The 15,464-nt window shown below is 35.4% G+C and overlaps 1 protein-coding gene across 4 annotated transcripts in view; it reads right to left on the bottom strand.

Annotated features, from left to right (window-relative positions):
- Positions 1-15,464, bottom strand: part of FERRY3 (FERRY endosomal RAB5 effector complex subunit 3) — a 23,293-nt gene continuing 7,829 nt past the window's right edge. For 2 of the 4 annotated variants that reach the window (XM_062007505.1, XM_062007491.1), the window contains exons 7-14: positions 14,774-14,880; positions 13,834-14,031; positions 10,482-10,610; positions 9,296-9,370; positions 7,473-7,675; positions 2,631-2,688; positions 1,214-1,281; positions 1-248 (exon numbers count right to left, since the gene is read on the bottom strand). In XM_062007505.1, the coding sequence (XP_061863489.1) occupies positions 156-248; positions 1,214-1,281; positions 2,631-2,688; positions 7,473-7,675; positions 9,296-9,370; positions 10,482-10,610; positions 13,834-14,031; positions 14,774-14,880 (931 nt within the window). In that variant the 3' untranslated portion in view covers positions 1-155. Of the gene's footprint in view, positions 249-1,213; positions 1,282-2,630; positions 2,689-7,472; positions 7,676-9,295; positions 9,371-10,481; positions 10,611-13,833; positions 14,032-14,270; positions 14,743-14,773; positions 14,881-15,464 lie in introns of those variants that run through there. The other 2 variants (XM_062007498.1, XM_062007513.1) reach the window with 2 other exon arrangements.

Here is a 15,464-nt window from a genome sequence, read left to right on the forward strand (position 1 = left end):
TATGGACAGCATTTATCTTTTATTATGACGACATGATTCTTGAAATTGCAATAAATACCACTTCAGGGTAATCATCCCTCAGAAAAGAGGCATTCCAGGTCAGAATCTCTAATCTCATCCTTAGTCAATAGGATACATTTTACTGCTGTACAAATTCAGTGCTTAGAGGTCAGAGTCAATGTAGAGGATACCCTGAAGATTTGCGGAAGCATATTACTCAGTTGGTAAAACATTTCCTCAGAAATTGTCTGGGAAAACAAAAACAAAGCAAAACCACCAGTAAGCTTTGGCTTTTTGCTGTAGTCTGGAAGAATTAAGTCTCTCTCAACCTTGTTTTTTGACATTTAAAGAGAATTTCTGTTTTATGTAAGACAACAAAGGCTGTTTTCAAACTCTGTGTTATAATTCAATTCAATGAAAAAAAAAATGAACAAAAATATTGTTTGTGTATTTATGTGGCATATGTGTTTCCAGCAGAGTTCTTGTTCCAGTAATTGATTATTTCTGCCCAGTATAAGCAGGATAGTGCTGTTTATTATCTACAGGACTCCTGCTCTCTCATTCCAGGATTAGATTCAGCTGCAGCACTTAGTTTATGCTTGGCTTCCTCCTTCCTCAACAGTTTACTAATTTGTCAAGAAATACATGTTATTTCTTTCCTATTAAAACTTTAATTTTTATGTTACCACCACTACTGCTTTTTAGAACAAAACTTAGTGTAGGTCACCTTTAGAAAACCTCCTGTTGCTGAAGATCAGCTAGAATTCCAGATTAAATAATTTCAGAATCTTACTTACAATTAACTTCAAATACCTGGAGTCATTAATGACTCTGTGGAAGCATGACTGAACTCAGTGCACTGGAACTTTCCAAGTTGTTAGATGGTATGATTAATGAACACTAAACTCACGTAACGCAAGGTTAGCCCACCTCTTTAGAGTAAATAATAGCTAAAAAGTATCTTTTTCAAAGGTAGTGCATTCACTGTTTGTAAAGGTGAAGTTGTATCAGAAGATACTGAAGGGTATATATATATAAAAAAAAAAAAAAAACGCATCCAACTCTCGTTTTATAGGTAAAGAACCAAAATCAGTGCTTAACTTCAGGTCATAGAAAAACAGCAGGGTGTAGCAAAGAAATCAAAGCTAGATCTGCTGACATTTAACTACTTCAAGTAGTTTCCTAGGTTGGATATGAACTTGATTTAACCTACCTGTGGTACCAAGAATTGTACAGTCCGAGAAATTCCTCCATCCCACGAGGCCATTTCCATCATGAAACCTAAAAAAAACCAGCATTCATGCTATATATGTTGCTTATGCAATCCCTGTCATAGAATCATAGAACCATTTCAGTTGGAAGAGACCTTTAAGATCCAGTCCAGCCTTTGTCCCAGCCCTATCAACCATTAGACAATTTTCCTAAGTAAAATATCCATCTGTCTCTTAAACACTTCCAGGGACAATGACTCCACCACCTTCCTGGGCAGGCCATTCCAAAGCCTGACAACCTTTATCAAGCAGTAAGGGAGTTTTCATATACAATTAGGGTTTTAACTGCCTGAATTGGGGATTAATGGTATTTAAATCAGACCTGGCCAACCTCCTGACTGAAATCCGCTTTAACTGGAAAATCAAATTATGAATTATGGAGAAAAAAAATACAACAAAAAATCCTTAAAGAGCAGAATAACCTGTTCTTATGTATAGCACGGCACTAGCCAGCAGAAGTGAGAGATTTCTCCAAATATGCATGAGTTCTTTCAATGGCTTGCTTACATTGAGAAATAGCTTTTCCCTTTAGCTCTGATGTGACCACATCCACATTAGTGAGAACAACCTTGTTGCCAAAACCACAATGACAAATTTGGCAGCAACAGAAAATACCTGGACCTACTGATATGTAAGAAGCTCAGCACTCATTTATTGCTCAACTTACAAGACAGCATTTTTATGCTAGTGTTTCCTTACAAAGGTCCACAGGAACACACTTGTTGCAAATAAAATACTCAAAAAAATACCTGTTTAATGGAAGTGGCTATGTGGATTGTTCTCCACAGTGAATTACTAACAGGTCACAATAGGAAGAGGTTCCCCAAGCAGGTAGTAGAAAGAATATTAAACACTCTAAATGACTGATTCAAGTATTTAAGTGCAGCACACAAGAATGCAGGAAGTAACACCACCACTTGGAAAGACAGAAACCCAAGTTGAGTCATGCAAATTTTCCAGCAAAGAGATGAATTAGAATATAAACTAGTCTTGGGAAAACACGGGGAGTCCTCATTGTTTGAGGCAATCAAAAATACAAAAGCCACTGGAAATTATACCGTAGAGAACGATCAGCTCTTGCCCTCCTTCAGAGATCGCTCAAAGCAGCAGTAAGGGCTTTTTCTTCTATTGTCTGTGTTTAAGTTGTAAAGATGCATTTGAAATATTTTAAGTCTCTACAGTGTCTGAGACTATATCTTGGTATGATATACCATTTTCAAAAGAAAATATGTGTATGTTTTATCAAACAATAAATGATTGAAAAATACGTTTTAGAAAACTCCATAACAGCCTGAGCTAAGGATGGATGTCATCAAATGCAACACAAAAAAAACCCAGCAGAAGAATTCACTAACGTACCTTTCACACACTTGAACACGAGCTCTGCCCTCTTCAAGCACCATGGAATAGTCATTTCCTAAAAAGAATAAATAAATACTTTCACATTAAATGAAGAACTTTAATATCCAATGGATACAACCAACAAAAGTATCAGGGAAGTTACTACAAATAATTAATTCTTGACACAAAACGCGATTTTGACAGGAGGTATTCAAGCAGCATTATGAAGAGAGATTTGGCTTCCCAAGGTATTGTAGGCAGGTGGTATATACCTTACAGGTGACTATAAAAGCATTGAAACTGCTTATTAAAAGGAGAGCCCAGTGATAGAACAATATATGCACTCTAAAGCTGAGATCCTGAATAAAATATTGAAACATTTTCTTATTAGCGTTATTGGGAACAGAGCGCTCTAATTCCCCTGTAAAGGTTCAGAAAAATGTATAAAGTCTGTCAGATTGGTACTTCAGATAAGTAAAGATAAGCTCCTGATCACATCTTAACAGCGGTAAGAGATGATCCCAAGCTATTCTTGATGATTCTGGTTAAGGTTTATTGGCATTCCCACTGCCTTCAGTAAAAGCTGTCTATCCAATAATGGAACTAGATGAAACCCTTCTCCCCTAAAGATGCATTTATGTTAAGAGTTAAAACAAACAAAATCCATCCTTATGTAATGGAGAAGTTTCTGATATAAATAGTCAGCAAATCCTTACAAACAATTAAATACCAAGACAAGATATGAAAATCACAGTGACTTAAGATACATCTACAAACATTGGTCTAAACAACTGAAGTAACAGTTCAAATGCTTCAGTACATTAAACATTCTTTGTTTGTAGGCTACAAAGTCAATTATATCAAGATGAATATTCCTCAGAGAATGTCACTGTAAACACTTCTCAGAAAAAAAGAACACCTGTTTGTTCTGATGTAGTCCTAAAGATAAAAAAACAAGCACTTTCTACTCTGAAAATAGGAATACTGACATGGAAACAAATTTATCATTCTACATACCTTTTCAAACCTGAGCTTTATGTAAGGAAAGCCAGCCTTTATTTTGGAATGACAAACACTGGGCAATCTGCCATTATTAAAGATCTTAATTTCAGGATTATGTTATTTAAGAAGAAAGGTTAAGAATGTCAAACTGGTAACATCAAAACTGTATATGGAACATGGCTGCATTAAATACCTGAAAGGCAAAGTTTCTACTTAGGTGGAAGTATCTCCTACTATCCTCAAAATACTTATGTTAAAACCAACATAACCTAGAGATCTTTTCAGACAACTTTCATTATGTAAATCACTGCATCAATAGATGCTGCTTGTATGGTCTACAACAAATCACACAAGATAGAATAATGGTGGACAACACTTCTTTCCTCCCCCCCATAAGCTTCCTGGAAGAAATACTTGGGTCTTTGTTACAATTTATCTGTCTATGTGTGCTTTCAATTAACGTGGGCATTTATTGTTCATTTTAAACACTGCTTTGGCTTGGGTAAAAAACAAGTGTCTAAAAATAAAGGTCCTGTTGCTCTGAAGACAACTCAGGAGTGTCCTGCATCACCAATAAAGGGACCCAAGCCTTAAAAGGACCGATCAAAACAGCAGGATATGACACTACTCCTTCGACTATTTCAGAGGAACATACATGCTAAATCTTGTGGGCACTCAGTGAAATAACAGGTTGAATCCATAATGTCCCTCCATGCAAGCCACAAAAACTGAAAATGACACAGTAGTGATTCAATTCCAACCCATCTTTAAAAACCCAAGTACTCATGATTTTGCCATTTCACCACGATTTTTCTCTGTAAGCAAACTAAGTAGCAGTTGTGGAAATGATGAAGGATCGGTTAAGTAGCCACTAGAATACAGTGCGGGAGACAGAAAAAAGAGCAAACATCCTATCTCCTATAGTGAGTTTTAGTTAGTAGCATTCAAGCAAGAAAAAAACCCACGAGGGACTTTTGGTTCACTAGCAGAGACCACATCTCACTCCTTTTTAGGATGCAATGATTTTTTTTTTTGTCAAATGAAGATTTCTTCTGCTTATTTTAAAAAACAAAAAACAAAGGGGAGGGGGGAGGGAAGGAGGGGAACGCAGCTTCACTGATTAAGATATGCTGCAAACCTTTTTATTCAAACTGGTGACAGACCCACTACATGGGGCTCACACTTTTATAAAGGGTGTCATAACCAGGTAATGAAAACACTGAAGTCCATAAATTGTCTTGTGGGACAAAGATTTCTAGCCAAATGTTGATGGTTAATTTTAGTAAGTTAAGAATTGGTAACATTTTTAGTCAAAGTGCATCTATGCAAATCCTGAACACCGTCTGAGAAGCTATATACATTTAAAGGCAGGAAACTTAGACGAGATCCATCAATAACCCTTCCATACATATAAATCAACTTCACGAATATGTTACACACTTTATACTCCTTTCATCTTTACTTCATTTGTAAACATTTATTTCCTCAACTGATGATAACAGACCCTTGAAGAATCACAGCAGCAATGGCTTCTATGTTGAAACTACTAAGGAAGTGTGACAGCTTGAGGATCTTTAACAATGTCATGCTCTTAGAGCTATTTCATCCCTATTTATATATCAGTTTATATCGACTTAGAAGTGATGAGACAGTAACATTTCAGTTGCTTGAATCTGAACTTGTCTGCTTTTCCCTTTCTCAAATATAAAAATCAGTTTCTGTCCTGATCTTAATGATCATAACAGAGAAATCCATTCTTGTTGTTCTCATTGTTAAGAAAAATTAAGGAAAATGGAATTGCTGATTTTTTTTTTTTTTCCAGAGACATAATATTGACCTGTAGTGATAATATTGAGATGAAAACACTCTTCAATTCTGTGAGGTTATAATGACTACCTCTTCCAGCTATAACGGAAGAAAATGTTTGGGAAAAGCACAGAGAAAACTCACGATGAATGCCTGTCACAGTGAAGCATGCAAACATCTGCAGCTGTGCTCCTGGTTAACCACTTTACAAAAATGTTTTTATGTAGGTGGTAAACACAGATTCAAAACTGGGGCTGCTGAAGGCACCAAGTTCAGCTTAACTTTGAGAAATCTGTTATTACTCACTCTTCCCTCAACAACAAGTTGTATGTTTCAAATGAGGTCAGCCAGCTGCAAAGCACCATAGTAAGCAGCGTTGCTAATGCAAATCACATAATGCACTTATAAACATATCCTTATCACACAGGTCACTTGCTGCTTACTCCGCAAAGACTTAAAGCTTCATATAAATAGTTTTACTAGGACATTTTAAGGATCCAGCTAGCAAGACAATTCTTCACTTTCATACATCAAAGCAACAACACACTCTCAAAACATGCTGAACACTTGGTCTTGTGCTTTATTTATATTTCAAAAATACAGATATGCAAACGAAAGACAAAACTAGCAGAGTTTAAAGAAAAAAAAGAAAAAGGCAGTCAGATGACAACTTGATTATGAAAAAAAATCAATAAATCTATGAAATATAGTAATTGCTCCCTATGAGTAACTCAGGTTCTATCCTGCAAGTTGATTACTTGCGTTTGTAGTCTTGATACCGGGGATGAAAAATTTTCAAAATAATACAATCTAGTCCTAAAAGTCTCATTTTACATATGGAATTATATCCTTTAGAAGCTTTATAACGAGATGTTTTTAATTTTTGCATTGCTTGCACTTTCACAATTAATAGAATCTGATCTTGCAGAAGGGGGTCACTTCTACACTGTTTTACAAACAAATTGTGTTGTAAAAAGAAGCTCATTGGTGAGCCTTCATCTTGCTATGAGTCAGGCACTTTGAAAGAAGAAAAGATGGTATTGAGATTTACATGTGAAAAATTAATGAGTTATTTAAAAATACCCACATCAGACTATAATTATGCATGCAAGGATAATCATCTCAGTAACTTCAGTAACAGCAACATTACATTATTTTTCTCATTTCTTTAAGTTTATAGACTTTTCATCTGCCAAGCAGGTGGGGCATATCTCTGTACTGCCTACGACTGTACTGTTTATCCACTGCTTCCCTCCCTGCCTGCCCATCCCCTTTTTTTCCCTGCTAGTATCTTATGAGCCGGATGTGATTGAGGAAAGAGGTTGTCAATGGTACTAAATTACTATGCACTGTGAAAAGTTTCAGCTGAGTAAGAGACAAGCTCTATATCAGTGTCCCACAGAAGAGAAGAACACAAAAGCTCAGCACAGTTGTATCTACAAAAAGCCTCAGCAATATGCCTAGATGGTATTTAGAGGATTTAAAGAGGAAACAGGGACAGAAATTAAAGATGCAAGAAATCAAGCAGGGAAGGATGAAACAGTTCAGAGTACAGGTGAAATTCAGTTGGTGCTGTGTAAGGCTGAAGTGGTAGAGATAGTTCTGCTCATAAAGCTTAGTTTTAAATTTTTGCTATCTAAACCTAAAACTGGGGATCTGCTATCACTATAGCATCAGTGAGTCCAAAGGTATAGTTCTTAAGCAAAAGCTGTTTCCAGCTGTTCCAGGCATGCAGTCCCATCACATCTTTCATTAATACTTGTGCAACTGTGCAATGAGTTGGATCAAGGAAGTGAACTGTCAAAAATGAGGGGTGGGAATAAAAAGACCAAAAGTGACTCAGTCAGCTGAAATGTTTTTAACTGGTTCATTTCCTTTACAGGGATGATCCTACAGAAATGGGTGCAGGCAAAATGATGTGGCAGGATCATCTGACTGGAATATAAAACTGTCCCATTTGGTGTTAAACTGGCATGAAACATACTCTTTGCAAAAATCACTTCTACTGCATCCTAGAAGATAAAAACAAACCAAAACATTGCATTTACTTACTTCTGACATATCGTGCACCAATAGGAGAGGAATACTAATGGTAGTAATGTCATGTGTACAGCAAACTTTGAGAATGTTTCTAAGTCCCATGATTGCAGGATCCCGAGCACTTATGTTACCGGATCTTACATTATCATCCACACAGAGGTGAAAAGCAACGTGAATTTCAGAAAGATTTGAATGACGTGTGATGTAGAATTCTCCTACAGAATAATACAAACCAAGAAGGCAAGATATCATGGTCATAATCTGTACTGAAATAAAGCCATTACGCAATGAGGAGACAGGGTCAGTTAAACCAAAAGGCTTATGCAAATACACAACAGAGATCAGAATGTATACATAAGGAGATTAAAAAAAAAAAAAGTTTGAAGCTAACTGATTTAAATCTCCTGGAATATCCCTGTTTTACTATCATCCTATACTCACTGCCCTGCTTTGATGGGTTTCACTGGTGTCACAGACACCTGGTATAATAAGACGTAACACTGCCAGTACCAGCAGATATGATCTATACATAGCACGAAACAGAAAAACAAACACAGAGGAGGTGTAATACTCAAAATACATAATGTAAGCACTGAACTGTAGACAGATGTGGGAGGTGGAAGTACCAAAAATGGATGGGTTAAAATAAAGGATGCAAAAAGTCTGTGGAAAAAGAGTGGGTTATGCAGCAATTAAAGATATGTATCCGATGACAAAGGTATCGGTGACCATTAGACTTCAAAACAATTCATAGTGATGAATTATTTTGAATAGTGAAGGAAAGATTTGCTACAGAACTGTTTGCAAAAAGTTACCAGGATATCTTGTTGAGGGTATTTTTCAGACTTGATATTCACTTATCAAAGGTAGAAAAAGAGTAGGTGCCAGTGAAATGCGGGTATCTCCATCTTGCCTTTCCACTGGAGATCAAAAGTCTATACTAGAGTCAACAGAAAAGCATGTACCCAATTCCCCTACTGTTTTAATCGACAGATAAACATCTTTTTTCAAACCTACTCTCACTGGTCACTTAAGATATTACCTTTATACTGGGACAGCAGAAGAATGGTCATGTCCTTTCTGATGACTGCTAAGGAGGCAGTAATCCCCAGCAATTATCACTTATAGTAGTAATACACATGCCACTGTAGCAAGAGTCACCCAGATTTATGTTAAGGACCCAAGTTGATTTACACTAACAAGAAGTATGTGCTTACACTAACAAGAAGTATGGCAATCATGAAAGTAATTTTAAGAGACTTTCTTATTCAACCATAGGTTTCGTGGATTTAACTCCCCCCTCAACTGTTTATTCATCTTCAAATGCTATAGAAGCTTTCCTTACAAAAAAAAAAAAAAAAAAAAAAAAAAAAATCACAACATATATACGGAAGATACTTGCTCTTTGAAAGGATTTGTTAAAAGTTTGAAAATACATTCTAAAATGCTTTGCTGCATCACAACAGTAACACACACACATATATATATATAAAACACTATTTTCAAAACCAAAATTATTTTCTAATATTAAAGTTTCACTTTTTTTCAGGATACTCGATTATATTTTTTTCACTATCAAATTCTGAAAAGAAATTTTAGGTATAGAAAAGTTAAGTGATTTGTCCCAAATCACATGATGTAGTGGCAACGCTGGGAATAGAAACCAGATGTCCTGACACCCAGTTCTCTGCCTTAGTCACAAGAACATCCTTCTCTTCTGATTGAGGTCAACTTGAGTTTAGTTTATAATCTGCGTTCTGACTTTCAAGCTAAAAATGTGCATCTATAAAACACCATTTGCTTTAAGAAGAGAGAGAAACTACAACAGAACTTACCTGGCAAAATATTTGACTGGTTTCGTTCAATATTCTTTAATTTGTCTTCATTTCCACTACTTTTGTTTTCTGTATCTAAACTCATAACACAAATATTAAATGTATCTTCTATTGATTACACTTTGGTATGCAAAGTTGAAGTAATGAGACGATATCTGTCTTGAATTTTTACCATAAAGTTAACATAATGTCCCCAAAAAGCAGGGTGATGGACAGGAAGTGTTTTTGCTGTCTTCAATAAACACCGAATTGAATACTATTTCAAATCATTAGCTTTCTTAATTAATCATCTTATGATACCCCTTCACTTGGGCAAAAGAAAATACAACAGTCTCAGACATAATACTAAACTTTCCAAATCGCCCCCACAACTACACAATATCTTGCCATTGCTTTTAAACAGCATAACTATATAAAACAAATTTGTTCGTAGTGTTAGAAGAAAAATTTTGAAGAGGTTTACATAAATCAGCAGTAAAAAAACCAGTTTTTGCCATTTTCCTCAAGACTACAGCCAAGATACAGATTCCTAACCCAACTTGTTTCTTTGTGCACTCTTATGAATCTATTCATGTTACTAAAGTATTTAAATAAGTAGTCCTCTGCAAGAAAAACAAAGTTTCATGATGTACAAGTACTGCCTTAACACCACGTGGTCTGAAAATGACACAGCCATTTGTAAATATAACTGCAAAATAAACTATTCACAAAGATTTGATCAGATTCAAAAAAGTATACATGTTTATTCAATTTATTATTCAGTCTTCAGTGTTCACTTCCAAGGAAGGGAAAAAAGCCGTAACTTCTCTTCTGCAATTTTTAGAGCTTTACATTTAAATAAAAGTGAAAAAAGTAAAATCAGATAAAGTTTGAGTTCCTACAGGCAGTTTAAACCACAGAGGAAGGCACGATGGCCTTAAACACTTCCCATGCTGGTGAAGTGTGATCAGAACTACACACTCAATGCCTTTTTTTGTAATGTATATCAGTTATGGCAGCAAAGACATCATGTGAACATGCTGGCTGTGAAGACAGAATTTCATGCAAACTTCTCAGAGTGTATTGATAAAGATTCCATTTTACCCATCAGGTAAGTGAAGAAGAGTGAAATCAGTTTGCCTGTAACCATAAACATTAAGCTGACCACTATTTTATTTTAAGGGAAGTAATTTCGGTTGTCACTGACCATGATGTCTTTTTGACTTACTGCTACGCTGTGCTCTTGCCGTAAGTACAACCTTCTGGACAATTTCAAGCTGTTCTTGAATTCCAGGAAAATGGAAATCCGTGCATTCTTGGCAAACTGTTGCAAAATCTAGGAAGAGAAAAAAAATATATGTCATAAGGCTGTGCTTAGTAACATTATGTAATTCTGCTCTACTGTTCAACCAAGGCCAGTTACAAAAGCAATCGTCCCTCCCAATCCGATGAAGTCCTGCTGTGCTCCTCTTGAAATTATTTTTAAAATATGGCAGAGATGAAACATTCTGGAAAGAAATTAATTGTCTGGGGGAAAAAAAGACACATCCCTGTGTGTTGCTGCTCTTCAAACAAATCTCCCACTCAAAATAACAGCAATATGTCTATTAAATGCAACTGTGCTTTAAAATTTACATCTTATTACTAATAGTCCTTCAATCTGATTCATAGTTATTAAAAAACACAACAGCATTCCAGTTTGTCATTAAAAATGAGCTCTATTAATGAAATTCTAAAACAGTGTCACTCAAAAGCTAGAACTACAGTTCTTTCCTTTTAGTTTTCAAAACACAGTTCTGAAAACTACAGAAAAGTGTCATCAGATCACAAGAGCTGAAAGTTCCTTTTCCTAATAAGCAAGTATTATGTAAAACTTGGAAATATTACACTGATAATCAGGATCATAATATATTGCCTCTCTTCTAAGCTCCTTATCCTAACGTCCAGCTGCCTTTCCAAGTCAATGACAGCCAAGCAAGCTATTGGCAAGGAGTTGGACTATACTAAGCAGTTGCTACCACTTCCCATTTTGAGTTACCTGCTCTAATTCTCCTTAAAGTTCTTAACGTACACTGATTATCTATCTGGAGAGCACCATGTACTGCTGTGATCAGGCCGTAACAGGAACTGGTAGGGTAGAGAGAAAAATCTTAATGTTATCTTTTTACATGAAGTCTCCATCATAAAATCTCTTTTCAATAGGCTTTAATAAATTCTGGTGTCCAAAATCAAGGGAAGAATCACCTCATATTCCAAAAGATTGCAACTCCTGTCTGTATCAAGATGAAATAAAGTCACAAGATACAAACGACAAATCTTTTGTATTTAAATTAAAATTAACTTTTATTGTTTGTCTGAGCTACAGCTACTCGAAACCTGAGTCACAGCAGCCCTACAAAGTCCTAACAGAATAAACTAGCTTATAAAAAGTAGTCTGAATGAAATTAGCATGTTGAAAGTTAACACAAATTTAATGTTCTGTTCAAGGCTGTTTTCTGCACATGTCCAATTCTGATTTCAAAGGTACATTTTGCTTGTTTCTGTTTACACACTATAAGCAATACAGAAAACTGGAAAATACCTCACATATATCCTGAATTGAGACAAATGGAAACATTTTTAGATAACAGATTTACCGAAGATGCAACAGCAAAATGTTTACCAGACAAGAGAAGTAAAATACACTAAATGAAGTACATTCTAAACCTCCTCAGGAGGGAGCTAAACAACCAAAATCAATCAAGCATGTTGCAGGACCTGGTTTAGTGCTTGCCAAGTGATCGGTGCTGCCGAAAGCAACGTAGAATGTTTGGAACAATATCATGTTCACATGAAGCTCATTTATTATAATAACCTTTGAAAATCTCTGAGGTTTGGGGGAGCTTCTAAGCCATAACAAAATAAAGGATATTAGGTTTGTACTTTTCCCTAGCTTTGAAATAGAAGCACAAAATTGCTTCTGCACTTTTGTAACCCAGAAATGTATAGACCGCACAAGCCATGACATCTCTATTTAAATAGCAGCATTAACCGATTATTTACAGGTCTTCTATACAGCAACTTTATCAAATATGCTAGAGGGTTCAAAGGTTATTTCTTAAACAGCCTTTTAGGGAGGAGAATTGATTCTGGCTAGTGCTCTTGCAACAAACAGCTTAAATAGTTTAAGAGTAATGTCTCCTCTCAGAGGTGTTTATTACTGCTCTTCTGTCAGAAGCTACCACTCTCACCGCAGAGTGGATTTAAAGAAGTGTGTCCAAATCTCAGTTGCCACCTATAGTGGTTTGAGGTCTTCATACAACCAGGCATTCACTGATGGTTAAAAGTAAGACATGAGATATTCATTTCTGCAACATTTTTAAAAGAATGGTGCTGCAGACAGCTGTGGAACGTGCCCATAGTTAAGTGTGCCCAACTTAAAGAAATAAAAATGTATTAAGGATTATATTTTACAGACTGTGATATCGTCCTTTATTTTCCCTTTTACCATGGCTACAAGATCTAATTGGTGGCTAGAAGATGCAATTTTGTGAGTAACGGTGTTACTTAAATGTCATCTTCTCTTATCAGCCTATTTAGCATAAAACCAAATATTTAATATTTACTAATTTAAATATGTAAGCAGCAAAAAAACCCCAACTAACCAAAAATGAGTACAAGTATGAAATAACACTGTCAGAATTAATCAACTTAGAAACCATCAACAGCACAAATGCAACTACAATTTGTACTGATACACTTCCATTTCCTTCTTGCTGCAAGCCTGATTTCACACTGATTTTGGAGTTCATTATTTCATGGCATGCTAGAATAATCACAGAATCACAGAATCTCAACAGCTAGAAGGCACCTTGAAAGATCATCTAGTCCAATACCCCTGCCAGAGCAGGACCACCTAGAGTAATAGTGGCTCCAATAAAAAAAAAAAAAGTGTAAATATTTTGGTGTTGAACTTGAAGAGGAAGGTGGGAAAGTCAATAGTGTAGTTCAGAGAAAACCCTGGTGACCAAAATTGGGAGAGGAATAAACACATTTCGTTGGTTAATCTTGATAAAAAAACACCTTTATCATAGTGTCCAGTTACTCAAAGACATGCATTTAAAATGGCTACTAATCAAACTTTCCAGGAATAGGCAAGTAATATTCCTATTGCTCATTTTAAATAGAATTCATAGTGCTGCAGATATCTAAAGCACAGAGTATTATTTACTTACCAATTTAAAATCCTAGTGTATTTCATGTTCACCTTTGCAAATAGGTTTCTGTATATTAATTGGACGCTAGTGAGTCAGAAGCCCCAATAGCAAGTCAAAGGCAGAGAAAGCAACATTGTTCAGTCTAACATGTTCTTTACCCAAATACAAAACCTAGCATATCAAGAGCACAACTCTGTTCCCCATCCTTAGTCATATTTCTTGTTGCATTTGTCACCCTTTTGCAATATTATGTCTAAAATGTTAGGGTCTCCAGTAAATTTTAATTTTTGTGAGAGAAGATAGCAAGTTTTTAAAGTAAAAGTCCTTTTCCCCTCACTTGATATACCCCATTAGAGAACTCACCTCTTTTGATGCCACTATATGAACTGATTCGGTTATCTACCAGTAAGACCAGACCACAGAGAGAAGTTGAATAGAGAGACATGGCAGTTTGAAGCCGGTGAAGTTTTACTCCACTTCGCTGATTGCGCTTGTGTTTACAGAAATCCAGCATATCGGCTCTCAGTAGCCTCAAGTTATGCATAGTTTTCAACTGAGCTCCTGTAAGGAACAGGAAAGATATTAATAAATCCTGTAAAAACAGGGAAAATAAAGACTGTTATTAAAATTCAAGGGATCAAAGTCGTCCCCTAAGTTTAGAAAATTAAGCACAGAAAAATATCTGTAAGGTAAATGTAATCAATGTTACTGAAAGAAAGCTCTTAATCATATGTTCAATTTTACTTTGTGAATTGCTAACACAGAAGTGTAAAATTGTAGTATTTTCATTTTTTACATACCATCACAAAGCAAGGATTATCTATACCTGAAGAGTCTTGTCCCCTATTATAAGGTTATGGATGACATGTTCACTGTCAGAACAGGTAGTGTAAGAATTCTCTACTGCATAAACAAAAAGTAAAAATTGTAAGTATCTATTTTTCTGTTCATTAATTGTGGGAATTTAATTTAATACTCATATTTTCTTACCAAACCTAACAAAAGTTAAAATGTAATTTTTAACTGGAGTGTATTTTGATGTTAGTGCACTTCTTTACACTACTCACCTTGATACAGTCAGTAAAAACTTGCTTCCAGAAAGTCTTCCATTAGGTACGCTCCATTTCAGGTAGCTAAATACTGATATGGTTTATATCATACTGTACCTCTCTTACATATGTAAACAATAAATACAAAATAAACTGTATACACTATAATACATTGACAATTAAATACTGTAAATAATAGATGGCTTAGATACAGCATCTGTGATGATGTTTGGTTTTGATATCAGTTTACTTACCTAAGTGAATAGTAAAACTTTCTTCTAACAGGCTTTGCTCTTCATATATTCTTCCATTTCCTTCTACAGATTCTCTCAGCTGCCATGGCTGAACCTTAATTTCATCACTAAAATTATGAGAAACATACTGAAAAAGTTTATCCTAATTTTTGTTCAAGATCAACAATATTTTGTGAAAGCTACCCAAAGTTTTCTCAGGTAGTCTGTGGAAAACAAGAGACTAAAACTATTTTTAACAAACTCCACTCATCCGAGGTTTCAGTTTCTGGCATACAATACTCCAGTTGCATATCAGCAGCAAGATTTGCACTACCAAGCTCATTTGTAAAGCATTCTGAGATTGAGAAATAAAATTAAATCACAATACTTAAGTTATAAGAAGAACAAAGGAATTTAAGGAAAAAACATGAATTTCTCTTTTCCCTGCACAAAGCAGGGGGTTATTCAACAACAAATCAAATGCTTCACAGTGTTCAATCTAGCAGGAAACATTTAAAAGATTAATTTTATTATTTTCCTAAATTCTTCTGTCTGGTACCAAGTGATATAAATATTATTTCTAATGCATGAAAGAACATGAATACATTCTGCATTAATGTAAAGTTTCTTTGTTCAAATTGCCTGATCTTCAAGGTTGTCTTACAAACTTGCAAGCAATTCCACCAATTGCAAATGCCTAGTGATGAGGTAG

This window comes from Colius striatus, chromosome 1, assembly GCF_028858725.1.
Source record: "Colius striatus isolate bColStr4 chromosome 1, bColStr4.1.hap1, whole genome shotgun sequence".
In the NCBI taxonomy this organism is placed as follows: Eukaryota; Metazoa; Chordata; class Aves; order Coliiformes; family Coliidae; genus Colius; species Colius striatus.